This window comes from Rattus norvegicus, chromosome 12 (genome assembly GCF_021556685.1).
Source record: "Rattus norvegicus strain SHRSP/BbbUtx chromosome 12, alternate assembly SHRSP_T2T, whole genome shotgun sequence".
In the NCBI taxonomy this organism is placed as follows: domain Eukaryota; kingdom Metazoa; phylum Chordata; class Mammalia; order Rodentia; family Muridae; genus Rattus; species Rattus norvegicus.
Window position 1 is genome coordinate 38,230,516 of NC_141545.1, and position 21,957 is coordinate 38,252,472.

The window sequence follows — 21,957 nt, forward strand, 5'->3', positions numbered from 1 at the left end:
ATGCGCAACCCGGAAGTCTCGCAGCTTGGTTCAGGTTCCCAGAGAGTTTGTCTGAGTGAGCCACGCGCGTGGCGAAGGAACCATGGGGAAGCTGCGACGCCGCTACAACGTGAAGGGGCGGCTGCAGGCGGAATCCCGGCCCGCCAAGGGTCCTGAAGCGCCTCCCGTGCGGCTGGAGCTGGAGGGTGAGAAGCTGGGGAGGGTCCCTGGAGTGGGAGCCGGGTTCCACATGACCCGAACAGGGGGCGTGACAGCCTCTCTCCCGGGGCATGGGGCTACTGCTCAGAATATGACGCGCAGATTAGTTCTTTGCATCCATTCCCAGGCCGATCATAATCATCTCCTTTCCAGAGACCCGTAAATGTGGTGCTTCAGACCCGGCCCGTTAGCCGTGCGCTAGGCTAATTGCAATGCTTGGGTACTGGGGCGCCTGTGAGCACAGGGGACACTTATTCTGGTCTCTGGGAGTAGTGACAGCGGAAGTGGAGATGGAAAACCCTGACACTCCAGGCATGCCCTGCTTACCCGGAGCAGACCAGCACAGAGAAACGATAAAATGTGTAGAATATGGCAGGCACAGGGGTGAGTACCAGAGAGATAGAGCCGAAGATGGGAGAGAGTGCTGTGCTGGGAAAGACCCACCATGGATAGTAAAATGCCAAAACCTTCAAGAAACCTGGGTGAAGATGAGAGGGAAACCCAGGGGCTAGGGGACATCGGAGTTTGCGGGTTGTAGAAATGATTGAGATTTTAAAAGTGAGGAGTGGCTGACTATGATAGCTCAGTGCTGTAACCCCAGGATTAGGAGTTTTCTGTAAGAGGATGCCTACAAGTTTGAGGGAAACCTGGGCTACATAGTGAGAACAAACAAGCAAAAAGGCTGTGTGTCTGAGAGAGATTTGTAAACCTGGCTGTAGGGAGAGATGTGCACCTGAGGGCAGTTGGGCTACATAACCTGTACCAGGCTCCCTTAGGGCTACAAAGCAGGACATTACCTTATCCCCAACTTCTTTTTTTTTTTAAGATTTTTTTGTTTGTTTATATGAGTATACTATAGCTTTCTTCAGACACACCAGAAGATTGTGAGCCACCATGTGGTTGCTGGGAATTGAACTCAGGACCTCTGGAAGAGCAGTCAGTGCTCTTAACCTCTGAGCCATCTCTCCAGCCTAATCCCCAGCTTCTAACAGAGGAAGTGAGGAACTATAGAAGACTTAGCAGAAGAGGGACAGATGAAGGATAATGTGTAACCATGACATATCGGTTGGGCCAATAAGGAAAAGCAACACAGGTTGAAGGAAGATGGGGTAGGAAGCTAGAGTTGGTGCTTGGAGCAGGGAGATAGTGTTTGGATTGTGGTGTATTCCAAAAGAGAGCTGGCCTGAGTTGCTGACTGAGACTGTGTGTAAGCACAAAGGTGATGTGCATGGGCATTGGTCAGGCCGCTGGAGAAGGCAGATGTGGGGTGGGAGTACTTGAGGCTCTGCAGATGTTCGAAGGAAAACTAGAAGCTATTGACTCAGCTGTTCAAGACAGGCAAGTTGGGGGGTGTGGGGGGCATAAACACTTTTGTATATAGATGGCACTTACTTACGTCTGATGAGTGAAGTTTTGGCTCGCTGAGAAGGGTCCAGCCCTGAAGGAGAGGGGAGTGGAGGAGAGTTGGGAGGAGGGTGCTGACCCAGATCTCGTGAAAAGGACTCACGCTTCATCTCAGATGCTCCCTGGGGTCCTGAAGGGAGGAAGGTATTGGTTGGAATAGTAGAAGGTATGGTCAGGATCAGGCTGGTTCGGGAGGAGAGTAGAGCTAAAGCGATCTGATCCAGTAGAATCAAGTATGTCTTCCCGGCTCCTGAGACCTAGACTTGGGGCATGTCACTTCACATACTTCTGCCTTTGTTTTCATATCTATAAAATGGGACGGAACTTTTCCTCGGTGGAATCATAACAGCCTCTGGCACAGCCCACAGGTCAGTAGCCAGGTTGTGAGCATTCTTCAGGGTTCCACGTATCCCAGGCTGGCCTGTGTGTGTAGTCAGGGGGCGATTGAACTTCTAGCCCTATTGCTGTCTCTCTCAAATGAGTACAGTCCCGAACTGCCATACTTGGTTTTATGCTGGGGTTGGAACCCAGGGCTCTCAGCATGGTAGCCAGGTTCCCTCCCACCTGAGCTCCATCCCCAGCCCCTCCTGGTAATGCTAACAGTTGTGACCCACAGACCCTCGTTTCGCACTCAGAGATTGGGAGGTGCTGTGGGCCACCTGCAGGAGGTGGTGACCTCCTCTGATGTTTGTCATGAGTGAGCCTCTAGGACACCCTGTGACAACTTCTTTTTTTTTTTTTTTTTTTGGTTCTTTTTTTCGGAGCTGGGGACCGAACCCAGGGCCTTGCGCTTCCTAGGCAAGCGCTGTACCACTGAGCTAAATCCCCAACCCCCACCCTGTGACTTCTTGCCCCCTGGTGAGACCGTGGCTGTCTTTTCAGACAAGGATGTGTTGAAAGGGGTAGATGCCAGCAACGCCCTGGTGCTGCCTGGGAGGAAGAAGAAGAAGACCAAGGCGCCTCCTCCATCCAAGAAAGAGAGGAAGCCCCTGACGAAGAAGGAGAGGAAGGTGCTACAGAAGGTCTTAGAACAGAAGGAGAAGAAGAGCCAGGTATGCCTCGTGTGGCTGGTCTGCCCCAGCTCTCCAGGTCAGCGGGCTGGAGGGGAGTCTTTCCCTCCATGTAATTTCTGCAGCAAGATTGTCTAGTGGGACTCGCTGAAAGGAGGGGAGTGTTTCTTACCTGTCCAGTGACACGGTAGCCACTAGCTACATGTGGCATCCCATCGAGCCTCTGAGTGTGATGATGGCCTGATGGAAAAAATCATGTACGTGAAGAGGTGTGTATATAAAACATAAACAAACAGACACAGCAAAAAAAAAAAAATCAACGAAGCCAAACCGGCTACAGCTCACGGGGGATGAAAGAAATCACGTGGCCGTTTGGGTAGCCTAGGGACTGGCCAAATGAGAAGTCATATCTATCCTGAGGACAGCAGCGTGTACCGTGCTTTACTCAGTCTGGCTGCTGTGCATTGGGACAGCGCCAGTGTTTATAGCACACGGCGCTACAGAGCTGTGGCCCATGATGCTGGCTGCTGTTAATGGCAAAGGAAGCGCTAAGCTGTGTGTTCAGAACAGCTGTTGGGTGACATCTTCTTGCCCTACTATTTAAAGTCTAGTATTAACTAGGCTAAGATCCCCTGAAAGCCTGGCCTCCCCAGGAGAAGACCTGGGGACCTGGTCAGTGGTCATTAGCTGCCTGGTAGCCAATGCACTCATATCTTTCCCAGCGTGCCGAACTGCTCCAGAAACTGAGTGAAGTCCAAGTGTCGGAGGCCGAAATGAGTCTGTTCTACACCACAGCCAAGCTAGGCACCGGGGACCGCATGTATCATATCAAAGAGTGAGTCACGGAGCCCGAGGGCTTATATCTCATGTTGTCTTACAAGGGGAGGGGCGGGGAGTGGAGGGTGATCCATACTGAATGACCCTCTAGCCATGCACCTACCTGGCATCTTATATGTCACAAGTAGGTCAGCTCCTTATCGGTCATGACCTTGATTTTGCACCTCAAAGGCCCCACTTGCCATGAGATCATCTCTGACTATTCTGTGTCACATCAAGAATTCAGTGGCTTCACACTGAAATCCCACTTCCCACCTGGGCTTGACCATTGGATCTGTGGGGCCACCCCAGGCTGGCATTCCTGGAGGACATGCACCCCAGAACAGTCCCTGTGCGTACATAAGCGTACACACTCTCGAGCGCACACACACGCACGCACACATGCACACACAGCTTAGAGAAGTTCAGGGCACTGCTGTTGGGTGAGTGTGTACTGCCCCAGCCTCACTGGACCTGAGGTAGAGCAAGGAACAAAATGTTTCTTTCCCTTTGGAAAACACTGGTGCTCGTTAGCCAAATACTCATATATCTGCATCCAGAAAATGAACCCAAAGGTAAGATAGAAACAAGGGGCCATCTAGGACTTAAGGGACTGGCATCTGGGACTGAACTCAGTGACACACAGTCTCTCTGGTAAGTGACTTTGAGCAGACACTTGAGTGTGACAATCTACAGGAAGTGTGTCTCAGGGTAGGAACTGCCAGTGCAAAGGTCCTAAGGTAGATACAGTATAGCCTCTGGCGAGAGACCCCCATAACTGTGTCAGATGTCCTAAGATCCCTGCCTCAAGTCTTTGCTCTCCCAGGAGGAAGCCTGACCAGCCTGCTGCCCAGGGCCAGGAGAAAGTCAGTAGCCTCAGTGGGGCCCACCGGAAGCGCCACAGGTCATCATCAACAGAGGAAGACTCTGAGGCTTCAGAAGATTCAGAGCCTGAGGAAGTCACAGCTGACCAGCCTAGGACCAGCACAGGGGCAGACCTAGTGCATCCGCCACCAGCTACTTCTGAGATCAAGAGCCCTGTACCCACCCCACAGCCCCCTCCACCTGGGACCTCTGCACCTCCAGAAACCCCAGCCTCTGCCCCGCCTCCAGCCCTGGCCAAGCCAGCTGTGTTCATCCCCGTGAACCGCACCCCTGAAATGCAGGTTTGTCCTTCTCTTCGTGGTTAGAGGGACAGGTTAGTGGGACCTCTCGATAGAAAGGCACCTCAAGTCTCCACTTTAGAACGGGGACATGGTTGTATGTATGGGCGTTCTGCATGCCTGTATGTACGTGCACCACATGCATCCCTGCAGAGGTCAGGTGAAGGCATTGGTTCCGTTGGAACTGGACTTAAGGGGGTTGTAAGCCGCCATGTGGCTGCTTGAAGTCAAACTCAGGTCCTCTGCAAGAGCAGCCAGTGCTCTTAACTACCAGGTCACCTCTCCAGCCCCTGGCTGTGCACTTTAGACAGTGTCACCCTGCATGGCCTCTGTGTGAGTGGGGTACCTCCTCACCTGCTCTCTGCGGCCCGTCTCTCTAGTACTAACTTCTTCTCCCACAGGAGGAGCGGCTCAAGCTCCCGATCCTCGCTGAAGAGCAAGCCATCATGGAGGCGGTGGCTGAGCACCCCATTGTCATTGTGTGTGGTGAGACCGGCAGTGGGAAGACTACACAGGTGCCCCAGTTTCTCTACGAAGCAGGCTACAGCAGGTAGGGCTGGGCCAGGGGTGTCCCTCTACTCTCTGGGGACACTGGGCACTTAGGTTCCAAGAACCTTAAGAGCCTGAGCTCCAGCAAACCCAATCCTGGCTCTACTTTGTGTACTATGTGACCTTACACTGAGAGATGGGGATGACACTAGACTCAGTGGTCACATGGGTTCAGTGACAAAAGCACCACGGTGCCAGGCACATGGAGTAATGTGTTTCCTAGTGTTGCCAGGTTCTGTGCACTCTGTGATTTTTCTGTATCCCGACACCCACCTCAATTCAGCATGAAGTTAAACCAGTGGGCAGAAGAGTTGCCAAGGTTCTCTTCACCTGGGCCCCGCTCTGTCAGCATTTGAAGTTGTACTCGTACCTGTCGTCTGAGCTCAGGCGTTCTCTGGACTTAGCAGTCCATGCACTTAGTCTATTCAGGAATGATATGCAGCTCAGACCCTCCCCCAGAAGACAGTTCCTCATTCTAATAGCATCCCTTGGAGCTGCGCCCTGGCCACATACCAAGTTCTGCTAGGTCTCCATCCGTGCTGTGACACTGTCCCCTGGCAGTCCTGTGGCTATGCTGTACTGACACTGGGCAAGTGGTGTTTGTATCCTGTTCTCTGGGTCTCACCCTCAGTGACTAGCGATGTTCAAGTGTATGTGTGTGGCTCTGGGACAGTCAGTCATGGCTGATGTGTCTTCTTCCCCAGTGAGGACAGCATCATTGGTGTCACAGAACCCCGCCGAGTGGCTGCGGTGGCCATGTCCCAGCGGGTGGCCAAGGAGATGAACCTGTCACATCGGTGAGGCCCAGACTCTTGGGGATAGAGAGGACTTTGCAGACTTGCTGGAAGGCGTGTACAGATGGGAGTCATTTTGCCTCACTCCCAGAGATGGTCCAGCAGAGACCTCAGCCTCCTGAGGCAGGGGTTGCTGGCCGGGAAGGAGCCATCCAGACACCCAGTGCTTGCTGGAGGACAGTGTGCCTGCATAGGAGAGAAGCAAGTGGCAGCCTGCTAGCGAGCCAGTGCTGTGAGGCCATGTAAACATGGAATTCCAATCCTGAAACCCTCTGTCTGGGACTTTCTTTACACCGTGGTGCTGGGAATGGAATTCGGGGCCTTGTAGGTACTAGGCAGCCACTCCACTACCAGCCTTAAATTTTTTTTTTTTTTTCCGGAGCTGGGGACCGAACCCAGGGCCTTGCGCTTGCTAGGCAAGCACTCTACCACTGAGCTAAATCTCCAACCCCCCAGCCTTAAATTTTTAACTTGTTTTTTCTTTTTAAAGATTTTTTTTTTTTTTTTTGGTTCTTTTTTTCGGAGCTGGGGACCGAACCCAGGGCCTTGCGCTTCCTAGGTAAGCGCTCTACCACTGAGCTAAATCCCCAGCCCCTAAAGATTTTTTTTTAAAAAGATTTATTATTATATACACTGTCACTGTCTTCAGACACACCTGAAGAGGGCATCAGATCCCATTACAGATGGTTGTGAGCCACCATGTGGTAGCTGGGAATTGAACTCAGGACTTCTGGAAGAGCAGTCAGTGCTTCTAACCACTGAGCCATCTCTCCAGCCCAATTTTTAACTTTTTAGTTGTAAAACGTTTATCCGTCCACAAATAGAGAGGATAATGAGGCCCGGGTACCTGAGGGTGTCAGTAGCTGCCAGCCCTGCCCAGCCCTGTAGCATCTCTATCATATTGTCAGTGACATTGCCAGCCCTGAGACGGATCTTCTCCCCATAGGGTTGTCTCCTACCAGATCCGCTACGAAGGGAATGTGACAGAAGAAACCAGGATCAAGTTCATGACAGATGGTGTCCTGCTCAAAGAGATCCAGAAGGTCGGTTGCCTATCTGGGTCTTGTACAGGACACAGAGTGGGGAGAGTAGAATTCCACCTTGGTTGTGATCACCAGTGTGTGCCTGCCACGTGTGGCGTTGAGCATGTCCACCCTTGGAACCTCAGTTACTTGATATGGTGGCGCCCCATAGAATCAAAGCAGACAGTCAGTGGCAGAGGGCACGGGGTCCATGTGAACAGAGAAGCCATAGGGTGAGTAAGTAAGGTTACTTTGCATATCCATTTTTGCTACAGGGACTGGGGATGTGGCTCAGTTAGTAGGGCGTTTCTCTAGCATGCCCGAAGCCCTGGGATCCAGCCCTAGCCTCACCCACACAAAAACCAAAACAGAACAAACCAAAAAATCTGCTGTTACCCAACCACTTAGGAGGTGAGGTCAAGAGAATAAGAAGTTCAAGGTCGGGCTGGAGAGATGGCTCAGCAGTTAAGAGCACTGACTGCTCTTCCAGAGGTCCTGAGTTCAGTTCCTAGCAACCACATGGTGGCTCACAACCATCTCTAATGTGATCTGCTGCACTCTTCTGGTGTGCCTGAAGACAACTATGGTGTACTCATATAAATAAAATAAATAAATAACCCCTTTAAAAAAAAAAAAAAAAAAGAAGCAGTTCAAGGTCATTCTTGGTCTTGTAGTTCAAAGCTAACCTGGGATAAATGAGAGCCTGTCGAAAGGAAGTAAGGTAGAGAGGACAGGAATCTTGAAAAGAATAAGGAGAACTTGCAGCAAGCAATAGCAGCCTGGCTCCTGGCCATGCACAGTAGCTGCAGGCAGTCAGGATGCCCTGCTGCTTCTCCCTTGGGCCTCTAAGGGCTGCTGAGGGAGTGGACCCAGTCTGGGGTTTGGTCACATGGTTCAGTGTCTGTGATTATGGGGCCTTAGTGACACTCTAGTGTAACTCTCCCTCCTCCACAGGACTTCCTGCTGCTGAAATACAAGGTAGTGATCATCGATGAAGCCCATGAGCGGAGCGTCTACACAGACATCCTTCTCGGCCTCCTGTCCCGAATTGTGGCTCTCCGGGCCAAGGTGTGTGGGAAGTACGCAGGGAGGGCAGACTAAAATCATCTTGTCAGGGGCTGGAGCTGGGAGGGGCACAGAGGACACAGCTTCCCTGGGCGAGAGTCATTACCAGTGCCAGGCTGTATCATTCAGTGCTGTCCTGTTAACTCACACACCTGGTCCAGTACAATGCATAGTAAGTGATCTCTCCTCATTAGAGGCTCAGGCAGAAATCGAAAACTGGGCAGGCCTTGCTGGAGCCAGCTGGAGCCAGCGTCAGGCTGCGGATTCATAGACTGCTGGGTTGAGCCCTCTGCTCCCCAGGCCTACTCCTCCCTCCCCAAGCCTGCCCCTCTTTCTAGCTCTGTGCTCAGACAGTGGATGCGAGGGACCAGCTTTGGGGACATACTATCTGAAGGAAACTTGATGAGCAGCCCTGTTTCTGTCCCTCAACAGACAGCCTAGTGGAGAGGTGGGTGTCCCAGGGGTGTCATGTGCCCAGCCACATTCAGGGCACTCGGGATGGACAGTGACCAGGAAAGGGTGGTATGCCATTCCTGCCCTCCTGGAGCCACCCTTGGTCAAGGTGGCAGGCACTAGGCCAATTCAGGATTGTGGGCTGGAGGCCATCAGCCGAGCCCTTCCTCACCCCATCCTTCATGAAGGTGGGATCCTGCCATGGCCCCTTTAGATGAGTTCATGGCCAGGGCTCTGGCCTGTGTGACCTACAGAACCCAAGTGGAAAGGCGCCATGGCTGGGTTTCATGTCCCATGGAGGCACCCTGAGGACTGCATTTGCTGGTTATTTATAACCACGGAACTGAGGTCCATAGTCCCATGTACACTGTGTCCATGCTGTGCCCGAGTCAGCGGACTATCTCATCTTCCACAGAGGCACCTGCCGCTTAAGCTGCTCATCATGTCTGCCACGCTCCGGGTAGAGGACTTCACCCAGAACCAGCGGCTCTTCACCACACCTCCCCCAGTCATCAAGGTGAGTTTTGGGTAAGCCCCTACCAGCTTCGACCTGCCCTTGACATGTGAGAACTGGGGGGGTAGGGGTTAGTTCAGAAGTCAGACAGACTTCTGGGCTGTGGCCTCTCTTACCTTTGCGGACCTGTCACAGGTTGAGTCTAGGCAGTTCCCTGTGACGGTACATTTCAACAAGCGGACCCCATTGGATGACTACAGTGGCGAATGCTTTAGGAAGGTCTGCAAGATCCACCGGATGCTGCCTGCAGGTGAGGCCTGACGGGACTGGCACAGCACAGGGAACAGTCAAACCATGGTGGCATGGCCACTTCTCAACCTAAGCCCAAGTGCCCCTCATATCTAAGGCAGAGGTGGGTTTCGAAGCATCCTCTGGGGAAGAGCAAGCATGGCGGCCTCTGGTCTTTAGAGTCCAGGCGCAGCAAGCCCTATTGGGCTTGCTGTGAGGTGCCCTCACCCCTCTGCTGGCCTTGGGTAATTAGCTTCCACCCATTCCGAACCTGTGTCCCTGGGTCCTAGCTCCTCCCAGCCTCTCAGCAGGTGCTTGCAAGGATAAGTCTGTCAGGTGACTGGCTTGGTTCTCTCTGCAGGTGGCATCCTGGTGTTTCTCACAGGACAGGCCGAGGTGCATGCACTTTGCCGACGGCTTAGGAAGGCCTTCCCCATCCGTTGCTCCCAGCCACAAGGTAACTAACTACCCGTAGCCTCCTGTCAGAGCTCTCTATGCCTGCTACCCCTGAGCCTGGCAACTGGCGCCCTGACTGGGGTGTCGGCCTCCACCTCAGTGTCCTTGAGGAGAGAGATCCTGTGCCCTTGTGACCCCAAAACAGTGTGCCCATCGTTGCAGCAGTTCTGCTGTGAGTGACAAGAGTGGAGGGCCAACTGCCTGCGTTGCCACAGAAGTCTCCTCCCTCCCCCCTCTCCTTCACAGAAATGGAAGAGGACTCAGCAGAAGGGATGCGGAGGTTTAAGAAGTCCCGGACAAGGGCTAGGAAGGCCCAGGCCATGGTATGTGGAAATCTGCACTCTCTAGTTGAATTTAAGGGTCACTAGCATGAAAGAAAGTAAAAGTCCATTTCATCTAATGTGGCGGGGAGCCACGTGGGGTTTCTGGGTTACACTGGTCCGGCCCCTTTCCACAGCACAGAGTCCTGGTGGGTTACAGTTCTAGAGGTGGCAAGGTTGGGGTGTGTTATGATTTACAACACAGGGTCGGCCCGAGAGGATCCTAGAGCTCAAATAGAGCCGTAGGTACTTGCCGAAGTAGGGAGATCTGCAGTCTGAAGCTGAGGGGCCAGCCAGGGGAGGGGCCACCCCAGGAACCCTGATAGCTGGATGCAGTGTCAGTGGCTTCTCAGTGGCCTCTACCCTCAGTGGCACATAAGGTAGGCCAGGCAGCCTGTCAGACTCTATGTACATAGCTCACAACAGCCTTGTGAGATGACCCCGTGCTTTCCATCCATCCATCCATCCATCCATCCATCCATCTGCTTATTCATACACAATGTCACTAATTGCTATGTAGAGTAGGCTGGCTTTGAACTCACAAACATCCATTTGTCTCTGCCTCCTGAATACTGGGAATAAAGGTATACACTACCGCACCTAACTCATACCTGAATTTCGAAAATATCTTTAGATTCATTTTAGTTTATGTGCATGGGTGTTTGTCTGTGTCTATGTATGTGCATGCCTGGAGGTCAGACGGAGGAGTCAGACCCTCTGGAACTGGAATTAGAGATGGTTGTGATGTGGATGCTGGGACTCAGACCCAGGTCCTTTGTAAGAACAAGTGCTGTTAACTGCTCAGCTGCTCTCCAGCGCAGTGTTTAGTGACCTTACCTCGTGTGACCCCGGGTGTGGCTTGGATCACACCCAGGTTGCCTGAGCCCATGATGTTGGCATCTCCTCAGGCCTTGCCCCAGATCAACCTGGACAATTACTCTGTACTGCCAGCCGGCGAAGGCGATGAGGACAGGGAGGCAGAGATGGACGACGAGGAGGAGGCCCTGGGCTCTGACCTAGATCTGGACCTTGGTGACAGTGAGGCAAATGAAGGTGCGACCGGCCAGAGCTCTGCCCTCGGGTTCGTGGCTCTCTGATGTCAGCACGGGTCTGCTGAGCCCCTATAGCATGATAGGCCCTGTGGGCCATTGGGACTAGAAGAATCTAAGTCCTGTCCTCATGCATGTGGCCAAATACATCCTGGCTCCTGCTGCTATGTGAGCACAGAGATGGCCCTTTTGGGTGGCTTTGTCCACTGGAGTCTCCTAAGGTCTCAATACTTTGATAACAGTGCTGGGGTCACCATCCCCAGGCTGGCCCTTCCTGGGCTGACACAGGCCTCATGCAACTGAGAAGGTGCCTAGATTCTGGGAGGTCCCCCCCACCCCCCCAGTACGTTGATGGGCAGCTCCTTGTTACCCAGCTTGGGCTAGCACACACTTTCCATCCCGGCTGTTCAGAATACTGGCTTGAACTCAGCACAAGACTGGGTATCCTTAGAGAGAGACTTCAATGGATTTTGTGATCCAAAAGGGCTCTTTCTGTACAAGCACAGCCTGCCACCTGCCTGGACACATACAGGGACTGGGGCCACCTTACTCTCAAGGGATACTGCTGTGTGGCAGCCATCGCAGGCTCATGCTGGGCACCAGGGACAGCTTTCATGAGCTTCCTAGACTGAACAAGAGCCCCCAAGCCTGGGACTGGGTAGGGCCTCTCACTTGTGTGGGGTGGGTGGGGATTTGGGGGCAGCCAGGCAGCTAGAAGCAGGCCTATGCCTTTGGCAATTCTTCAACCTGTACTCTGATATCCCATGCTTGACTGCAGGTGAGCAGCCAGATGCCTCCCTGCCCCTTCACGTGCTCCCACTCTACTCTTTGCTGGCTCCTGAGAAGCAGGCACAGGTAATGGGGACAGCTCTTTAGAGCATTAAGATGGGATGGGTTAAGCTTTTCCGTCTGCTTACTGACCAGCCCCTGATAGTGGGAGACATGATAGAAACCGCCCCTGATGGTTGTGCTTGGAGCTTGGTGGGCAGCGGTGGACCTTGCCTAGCTGACAGCAGTCTGTCCAACTGCTGTCTCGCCTGATTCTGTTGTTGTCCACTCCCACTTCCCAGGTCTTCAAACCTCCTCCAGAGGGGACGAGGCTGTGCGTTATAGCCACCAATGTGGCCGAAACATCCCTCACCATCCCGGGTATCAAGTATGTGGTAGACTGTGGGAAAGTCAAAAAACGCTATTATGACCGAGTCACAGGTGTGTCCTCCTTCCGTGTCACCTGGGTCTCCCAAGCATCCGCTGACCAGCGGGCTGGTCGTGCTGGCCGGACAGAGCCAGGCCACTGCTATAGGTAGGCCACTTGTCCCTGTATCATGAGAAGCAGAACTGCAGTTGCCCCTCTGCAGTGGGCTGTGTGCTCTCAGGAGCACCACAGCCCTTCCCACGCCTTTCCTTTGCCTGGTGGGCAACAGCTGATGCAGTAGTCCATGTTCTAAATACTTTCATAGGTGGGCCACTGTTGTCACCACCATCAGGGCAGCACTCCTGTGAGTGGTCACTCCCTGAGGGCACCCTAGAAGGTGTCACCGTCTGTCAGGGTTCACCACCCAGTATGATGAGTTTTCAAGGTCATCTTACCCTGTTTCTCGTGGTGGCTGAGTCCCTTTTCCATTGCCCTGTCACTGTTGCTGTCCATGTCTGCTGGACTTTCAGGTGGTTGTCCTTTATCCTGTTGTGCATACATGTGTCCCTGCGTCAGTTTGAATGTCTGTGCTCATCTTTGGCCCTGTGGAGCTCTCAATCACGAGGTTCCCAGGTTCTCCTTTCACACCTTCCTCTCATTGTGTCGATGTCTTTGGGTCTGTGCTCCCTCAGGCAAGTGCTCTTACCCTGTGCATTGCCTGCCTGCCTCTGCCTTCTCGGGAACTGTCCTCAGTTCTAAGTTAGGCTCCATCCATCTGCTGGTGGCTTGGAGGAGAGGCTTCTTCTGACATCTGAGAGTCAGTTAAATCCATGTTAGTTATGTCACTGGCCACTATTTTCTCCTAACGTTACTCTGAGTAGCTTTACTGCTTTTCTTCCAACACCACTTTATAGAATGGAAACTTAAACAAGAGAATATAGTCGGGGAAGCTGGAGGTGGGACTCACTGCCCTGGTAAGGCAAGGGCCTGGCTCTGAGTGCTGGGCGTGCTTGGCCCAGAAGTCTTGCTAAACTTTCTTCTTTCTGGCCCCTACTTCCTCTCTCCACTCAGGCTGTATTCCTCGGCTGTTTTCGGGGACTTTGAGCAGTTTCCTCCTCCAGAGATAACCCGCAGACCAGTGGAGGACTTGATCCTGCAAATGAAAGCGCTCAACATTGAGAAGGTCAGTCTTGGCCATAGCCACTGCCCTTCCGCTCCATCTCAGCCTGGTGCGTTCCATCACCCCAGAGCCACGCCTGCTGGGGAACCAGCTGGAGTGGTATGCCGAGGGGCCATCAGTCAGAAGGTGCCCTGGTGGCCTTCAGTTTCTAATGAGGACAGCTTTCCTTCTGGGAGACAGGCGCATGGATAGCCAGGTCCACACAACTTATGCACACTCAGATGTCTTGCTAATTCCTGAATTCAGGCTTCACTGACTTGGTCCTCTGATGGAGTTGGGGTTCTTCTCTCCACTCCAGGATGGGCTGGTGCAGCAAAGAGGGTCCATGCTGTATGTTGGCCCCCAACCCTTGTCACATGACAGCCAGATACTCTGATGTGTTTACAGAATGCTAACATACCCACTTAACAGATAGGGAAACCAAGGCAGGGAAGAGACAGTCTGTTCAAGAACCTTCTAGTGACCTACAGAACCCAGAAGGCTGAAAATGCATCTGATCCTGGTCCTGTCCCAGAACCCAAAAGAAAAGTTAAAAATAGACTCTTGCTTGGTCTCGAGAGGTGGCTCAGCCAGTAAAGGCGCCTGCTGCCAAGCCTGCTGACTTAAGTTTGGAGGACCACATGGTAGAAGGGGAGCACCACCTCCTGCACGCCGTTCTCTGCCCTCCACACTTGCTCCTTGGCGTGTGTGCACCCATACGCACACACAGAATAAAAAAATGTAAAATAAAAGACCCTTAAAAGTAAAGAATACAGCCAGGAAATGGTAGCACATGCCTTTAATCCCGGCACTCAGGAGGAAGAGGCTGGCAGATCTCAGGGTTCAAGGGCAGTCTGGTCCAGGGCTACACAGAGAAACCCTGTCTTGAAACAAACAAAAAACAAACAAAAAGCAAAAAAATCCAAACAAACGAATGCACATGTACCCTTGGCTGGGGATGTGGCTTATAAGTTGAATGCTTGCCTTGCACACGGGAAGGCCTAAGTTCAATACCCAGCACCACATGCACTGGGTGTGGGGTGCACACCTGAAACCCCAACACTTAGGAGGTAGAGATAGGAAGATGGCATAGTAGCTCACATCTATACCCTCAACAGCTGAAGGCTGAGGCAGGAGGATTATTATGGCTTAAGGACAGACTGAAACATGAGTTTCAGCAGAGTGAAACCGTGTCTTTCTCTCCCTCTATTTTGAGCCAGGGCCTCACTACGTAGCTGTGGGTGACCAGGACCTCCCTATGTAGACCAGGTTCAAACTCACAGAGATCTGCCTGCTGCTGCCTCTCTGCTGGGATTAAAGGTGTGCGCCACTACGTCTGGCAAGGTCTGGGTCTGAAAATTAAGACTGTATCCTCACTGCATGCAGCGGTACAGACCGTTGCTCCCATCTCTTCAGTGAAGAAATCTGCCCCTTTCTGAGGGGTGGGAATCCCCAGTGATTTTTTTTTTTTTATTTGTTACAAACAACTGATTCAAAATCAAGACAAATCACTTTAGGGCATCACTGAGAACTTTCTGTTCATCCCCGTGACACCCATGGCCACAGTTATATTTTTCAAATATAATACCTGTTTTCCTAAATATTGCATGAGGGTTCACGTGTTGTTGATTATGAACTCCTAGATTTTAGTTGATACAGATAGCCCCTGGCACACAGGATGTTTAACTTGGGATCATCCCAGCACATGGACCTGAAGATACCTTGGCAACTTCCTGGGCACCCAGGCCCTATGTCCCATTTAGCATGACCCCGTGACCTGGGGACAGGCTGAGGGAAAGGGGAGCAGCACCTGCTGCAGCCAGTGCTGTGACCTCATGGGGCCTGCTTCTCTGCATCACTGTGCCTTCCTGTGGCTCAGGTCATCAACTTCCCGTTCCCCACACCTCCGTCCGTGGAGGCCCTCATTGCTGCGGAAGAGCTGCTGATTGCCCTGGGGGCCCTGCAGGCGCCTCCGAAACAGGAAAGGTAGGAGTTGGGGGGTAAACCCAAGCATGTGCAGAGCCTCCCAGAACCTCTAAGCACAGGCTCCATGGTTCTTACCGGCTGTGTCCCTCGTCCCCAGAATGAAGAAGCTACAGATGTCACAGCTGAGCTGCCCCATCACCGCGCTGGGGCGGACCATGTCCACCTTCCCCGTGGCACCCCGCTATGCCAAGATGCTGGCACTGAGCCAGCAGCACGGCTGCCTGCCCTACACCATTGCCATTGTAGCTGCCATGACTGTGCGTGAGCTGTTTGAGGAGCTGGACAGGTGGGTTAGGGACAGCCTGTCCCTCGGAGCCCTCTGTGCTCTCTCTTATCTGAAAGAAGGGCAAGGGAGTGAGGCTTTGGAGACCCTGGGGATCATCCCCGAGGGTGGTGGGCTGAGGCCCAGCCGGCCGTGTGTGTTTGCAGACCTGCTGCCAGTGAAGAGGAGCTTGCAGAGCTGAAGGGCCGTCGAACCCGTGTGGCCCAGATGAAGAGGACCTGGGCCGGGCAGGGGGCTTCTCTGAAGCTTGGCGACCTCATGGTGTTGCTGGGTTAGTGCCACCTCTAGGGCATGAAAGGGAGTGATTGGTAGCTTGGGGCAGATGGGAGCCAAGCAGTGAGAACGCCCTACCCTGCTCTACAGGTGCTGTGGGAGCCTGTGAGTACGCTGGCTGCTCACCCCAGTTCTGCCAAGCTAACGGACTGCGCTACAAGGCCATGCTAGAGATCCGGCGCCTGCGTGGCCAGCTGACCACCGCAGGTATAGCCCAGGTGACAGTGTGGACAGACTGTCCCTCTGTGGGTTTGGTGTGATAGAGATTCCACACTTGCTCATTTGCCTGCCCACTAAGACACCAGCCCCAAGTCAGTATCCAGTGCCCTTACACAGGTTCCCCTGCACACTGACCTGGAAGGCTGCCCCTCTGGTCCTCTTCCCCTGTTCCAGCCAGGACCTTTCTTCCCTCCCACATGTCCCCAGAGTTCTCAACAGGATTCCTACTCAGCCACAGGTGGCTCCTGCTACCTCTACTCAAGGAATGTCCCCATCTTAAGATCCAGGGTGACCACTGGGTGAAGGTGTCATCCAGTTGGAAACTCAGTGCTGGTCTAGCAGCTGTAGGCTTCAGGGATCAGTGGCTGTTTTCTAACCCACACTTCCCTAGGAGCAGGGCATCACTGTGGCCTGCTTCCTGCCAGTGATCACACGCATGGAGCCATATCTTCAGGTGCAATGGCCTGCGATTGTGGACAGCCACCTAACACTTATGACAGCAGGTGGCCATGTAGGGCCACAGGCCTCTCCTGGCCACCTTTCAGCAGAGAGATGGACAGGGCTGAGGTTCCTGTAACTATCCTATCCCATGGGAACCTGGGGTGACTGTCCCCTGTCAGGGCTTTGCTGGCATGAGACTCTAGATTTTAGTTTCAGAAGGGGCTCTGGGCTGAACCACTGTTGGCCTCTGTATCAGAAACCAGCACTGTGTGGGAGAGGCCCAAGTGCTGAGTGATTTCTGAAGGACCGTCAACCTTCCTCTGATCTAGACTTCCTGTACCCCTTTCTCACCTTCCTCACGCAGTCAATGCCGTGTGCCCGGAGGCCGGGCTTTTCCTGGACCCCAAAATGCAGCCTCCTACCGAGAGCCAGGTGACCTACCTGCGACAAATCATGGCAGCTGGTCTGGGTGACCACCTGGCCCGCCGGGTTCAGAGTGAGGACCTGCTGGACCCCAAGTGGAAGAATGCCTACAAGGTGGGACATGGGCTTCCCCTTGCTGACTGACCCTGTAACCTCTGAGAAAACTCTCACCAAAGAGTAGGTGAGGGCTGTCATTTGTTGGAGCATAGGGTGTCACCCTCGGCTTCATGGTTACTTTCTAGAGATACATTTTACACCATAAGGTCAACCCCCTGGCTCACTATTCACCAGCACCGTCAACTTGAGACAGTTTCTCTATCCTGAGGAAGCCTGAGCCACCTTCCTCCTCTGGCTCAGGAGTTCGGTGTGCTGGGGCTCCCTCCCTCCCCCAGCATTGTATCTCTGGGGTCCATCCACACCTGCTCTATTTGAACCAGGTTGATCTTCCTGCCTCACCCTCCTAAGTGCTAGGGTCAAGGCCCCCACAGGAGATTGTGTTTTGTTCTGTGGGTTTGGGTACGCTACTGTGGTTCATGTAGGGAAATCAGAAGATTGCAGGAATCTTTTTCTCCTCCTACCATGTGGGTCCCAGGTATTAAACTCATGTCACCAGGCCTGGTGGCCTTTATCTGCTGAGCTGTCTCACTGGGCTGAGCTCTGCTTCAGTAAGGGGTGGGCACACGTGCACAGGCAGGCATCCGAGGTCAGCAGGCTGGTATGGCAAGTGTTATTCATTGAGCCGTCTTCCCAGCCCCAGGCTTCAGCTCTGTTGATGGCCAAAGAGCAATGAATCCTGGGTAGTGCCTGGTCATTGGCTCCCTGGCTTGATGGTTGGATCCTGAGGGTAGACTTGAAGAGCTGAGAGTGCTCAGGTTTTTCTCTGACCTGAACCTCCATCCACCTCTCTGCAGACCCCTCTTCTAGATGACCCCGTCTTCATCCACCCCAGCTCTGTTCTCTTCAGAGAGTTGCCTGAGTTCGTGGTCTACCAGGAAATTGTGGAGACCACCAAGATGTACATGAAAGGTACTGCATAGTGGCCACAGGGTGACATCACTGGGCGCTGTGGAACACCCTGTCTAGGAGAGCATGTGAGGCCTGACTGCCCTCTCCTGGCCTCAGGTGTCTCCACTGTGGAAATCCAGTGGATCCCTTCCCTGCTGCCCTCCTACTGCCAGTTCGACGCGCCCTTGGAGGAGCCAGCCCCCACTTACTGTCCAGAGTCAGGACGGGTGCTGTGCCACCGGGCCAGCGTGTTCTGTGAGTTGGGGCCACTTCCTTGGTGGCCTGGCTACCTACAGCTACTGGGTTTCCTGGACTCATCAGCTCATGCACTTCTCTTGAACATGTGCCTGAGGGGGTCACTCTAGCCCTCCTGCTCCTCTGAAGGGCTTGGGAGGATAGACACAACAATTGTCCTTTATCACATTCCTATCCCCCAGACCGCGTGGGCTGGCCACTCCCTGCCGTCCAGGTGGACTTCCCTGAAGGCATTGACCGCTACAAGTACTTTGCACGGTTTCTGCTGGAGGGACAGGTAGGTTCTTGGGCTACCTGTAGCCTGTCTCCTAGGCATCACGAAATGCAGGCCCCACTCAACCATCCTGTGCTCCCTCGCCAGGTCTTCCGAAAGTTGGCTTCATTCAAGAGCTGCCTGCTATCTAGCCCCAACACCATGCTGAAGACTTGGGCCAGGTACAAGAGTGTATTCCGAAAATACCAAGATGGGCAGTGGCAGAGAGGTTTCTCTGAGGCTGCGACAACCACGGGAGCCTCTTTCATTCTTTGGCTGTCAGTGGGCCTCCGACATTTCACCTCTCCTAAAAATGGCAGGGACCCCTGCATCCCTAACTTGGGATTCCCTGTCCCACCTGTTACACTCCCAGTGGCTACATCATCTCAATCTTGACTCTTTCACTTTTCTGTGTCCCCTCCTTAATGAATCCCAGTCTTGACAGTAGAACCCATTCTAGTCCAATGTCCCCTCCTGATGAAGAATATCTGTGTACTTCACGGGGATGGGTGGGTGTGAGTAGGAAGGGGTGCTGGGGAGTGCTGCACGCCACTGTGTATGTGAGGCTTTCTATGTACACCATCTGTCCATCCGTTGTTCGGGGTCTAGTAGCTATTCCTTGTCTACAGGCTGCAGCCCAGGACAGAGACCCTATTGAGAGCCCTTGTGGCCCAGAAGGCTGATTCCCGTGATTCCCTGCTGGCTGCATGGAAGAAAAACCCCAAATGTGAGTGTGACTCAGCTGGGGTCAGGGGACATTGCTCGGTGGAAGGACCTAACCAAACCATGGGCCATGGTGGTTTGTCCAGCCAAGCAGGCCCCTGCCCTCGCCCTCTAACCCTGGCCACTGTTCCCGCAGACCTGCTGGCCGAGTACTGTGAGTGGCTCCCAAAGGCTATGCACGGCGACGTTGAGAAGAACTGGCCCCCTACCACCGACCGCTGACCACACACCCAGCTGTACAGTCGGCCAGCATCTAGGCTGTTACCAAGAGGCCAGCTCACAGCTACACTGACCAGGAGTGCCTTCTTTGTGACTGTTAGAAGACAGACAGACGTGGTTCATCTTCCACATTTCTCCCTGTCTAAAGAGGAATCTTCAGGTGACATTAGAGCCTGTGGATGCAGAGCTACTCTGGGACAGGAGAGTGAGGAGAGTGGACCTTCCCCAGAGCACCTGTGCGGCCAGCCTCATAGCGAGCGTCTGGGCAGCAGCAGGCGCATTGCAGACGCCTGTGACCCAGTGACTTTCCTGAAAGGTTGGCCCCAGAGCTCTGCTCCACACAGGAGGAAGCTGGTTTCCAGGCCCTGCTTTGGCAGCAGTAGGCAGCTGTCTTTAGGAGCTGCTCTTGCTGGGTATGACCAGTGAGCCTGCGGCCTCGGCTGGTAAGGTCACAAACGCAAGGCCAGCCTGAGCTACACAGCAAGACTGTCTTCTGTCTGTTTTTCAAGACAGGATTTCTCTGTATAACCCTGGCTATCCTGGAACTGCGCCTGTAGACCAGGCTGTCCTCAAACTCAGAGATCCCCCTTCCTCCGCCTGCCTTAAATACTGGGATTAAAGGTGTGTGTCACCACCGCCCAATAAGACTGTGTCAGACAATTCTGTGAAGAGTAAATGTTTGTGCTGGGCTTTTTCATTTCAGCTTGTCTGTCACATCAGACATGTTCACATGCCAAGCAGCTGTCACCCTGTCAGTTTCCAGAAAGTTCATCCTCAGTGATTTTCTGATTTTCTCCCTGACACATTGAGCTGTCCAATCCTTTCTGTGGCTAAACATGCATCATCGGGTGTCAGGCTACCTCTGTCCATCTGCAGAATGGAGCGAGTTGTTTACCTCTGGGTGATGGCAAATGGTGCTGCTGCAATCACTTGTCACTTGGGCCACTTGGTACAGAGCCCTGGGGTCAAAGCCAAGCTCCTCAGTTAACACTTAGTAAATGCTTTCTCTCTGTGGGCCGACTTTATGCTCCGGATGATGTCCTTTGAACCACATGCTGCTTTATCTCCATGTAGCCGTGCCCCTGTGACATAAGCAAGCATTGTACACCTGCCTGCCTGCCCATCTCGTGTTCCTTGTGTCTTTTCAGACCTCGGCTGTATCAGGTGGATAAGCTGTGCTTCCCTTTCCCGGTCGGTGCACCTCCAGGTCTGTGTGTACCGAACCAACCTTTGACAGCGTAGCATGTCCCACAGCATGTTTTTCTACCATGATGTTTTAGCCAGACTCAGTCATGACCATGAGGTGGCCGATGTGAGCAGAGCTAGGCTGATGCCCTCAGCCCACCTCGCATGTGAATATCCACGAGACAGGCAGCCTGTCGGGTTCGAGTTGTGGGTAGGATGTGAAAGACTGGGCCCAGGCCAGCCTCAGAGTGGTAGAATAATTACCTGGTATGAGGCCCTCGGGACCAAGGACAGACCATATCTCTAGCTCTGGGTCGAATGCCCCTTGTCCTCTCCAGGCCTGTGTCTTCCAATGCTCCCTGTGTCTGATTTGTCTGAGAGTTAAGTCCTGAGCCATCCCTACGGAGCTTAGCTTGGCTGCTGCTGCAAATAAGAAATTTGAAAGACCAGGCTTGAACTCCTGACCCTTCTGGGTACTGGGATGATGGGCCAGTGGCACCATGTGTGGCTTCGAAATAGGAAAATTGACAAGCAGAAAGACACAGGGCTTGCCTCCAATCATGGTGGCACGTGGGAAACTCCAAGAGGAAGGCATTGCTGGAGGCATACATTTTTTGCAACCTACTTTGAATGAAGGTTCAACCTCTCCCAGCCCATCATCCAGCAGAGGTGGTGGAAGAGAAAAGTTATTAGGATGTGGGGGAAGTGGATAGCAATAGTTCTTTGGGGGTTGAGCTCAATCTTCTTGGGCAGCAATTCAGTCCTGTAGCAAACACCAAATATGATTCAGCTGCCGCCAACCTGTAGGCAGGCAGACACTAAGCACGACCAGCAACTGTTCAGTCCTGACGAAACCGCCAGGCTCACCGACTGGCCTGAGGCAAGGCCACAGAAGAGGCAAGGTGCCACAGGAACCCCCTGGAGCAGTTCTTGGGTGAGTTTCTCTGTGTTGTTATCCCAAGTTGAGTTCGACAATGCTTTGTAAGGCAAACCAATACATTTTTGTCTTTACTGAAGAATCGTGAGGTGGGGTAAACCAAGGCTCAGTGCTCGTCTCCCACTGTCTGTGGGGTCGTAGTTCTACTCCATCACGGGTCCTTTCACATGTTTGCTACAGCCAAACATCCTTCTGCTTCAGGAAAACAGCCTTTTACCATGTTTGCTTTAGCAAGACATCCTTTCACCCGTGTGCCCCAGCAAAACATTGGCCATAACCAACTCTCCGAAGAACTAAAGTTTCCACTTCACCTTGCCCTATAGGACAAGCTGTTGTACAAAAAGAGTCCAGATAAAAGCTGTGAATCTGTGGCTGGAGAGATAGCTCAATGGTTAGGAGCACTGACTGTTCTTCCCAGAG

At 53.2% G+C, this 21,957-nt stretch overlaps 1 protein-coding gene across 2 annotated transcripts; it reads left to right on the forward strand.

The window, feature by feature from the left end:
• Nucleotides 1–20,112, forward strand: Dhx37 (DEAH-box helicase 37). Of its 2 annotated transcripts, XR_015633923.1 has the most exons (28): nucleotides 12–185; nucleotides 2,485–2,654; nucleotides 3,335–3,447; nucleotides 4,255–4,594; nucleotides 4,993–5,141; nucleotides 5,845–5,937; nucleotides 6,881–6,977; nucleotides 7,911–8,024; nucleotides 8,890–8,991; nucleotides 9,124–9,238; nucleotides 9,578–9,673; nucleotides 9,919–9,995; nucleotides 10,901–11,045; nucleotides 11,820–11,896; nucleotides 12,112–12,344; nucleotides 13,248–13,359; nucleotides 15,215–15,321; nucleotides 15,419–15,607; nucleotides 15,751–15,875; nucleotides 15,968–16,084; nucleotides 16,902–17,074; nucleotides 17,872–17,986; nucleotides 18,083–18,220; nucleotides 18,403–18,497; nucleotides 18,582–18,655; nucleotides 19,103–19,200; nucleotides 19,333–19,645; nucleotides 19,743–20,112. XR_015633923.1 is itself a non-coding variant. In NM_001105926.2 (27 exon segments), coding segments are annotated over 27 exon segments (3,453 nt in total). In that variant the 5' UTR covers nucleotides 1–82; the 3' UTR covers nucleotides 19,419–20,060.
• The last annotated feature ends 1,845 nt before the right edge of the window (nucleotides 20,113–21,957 follow it).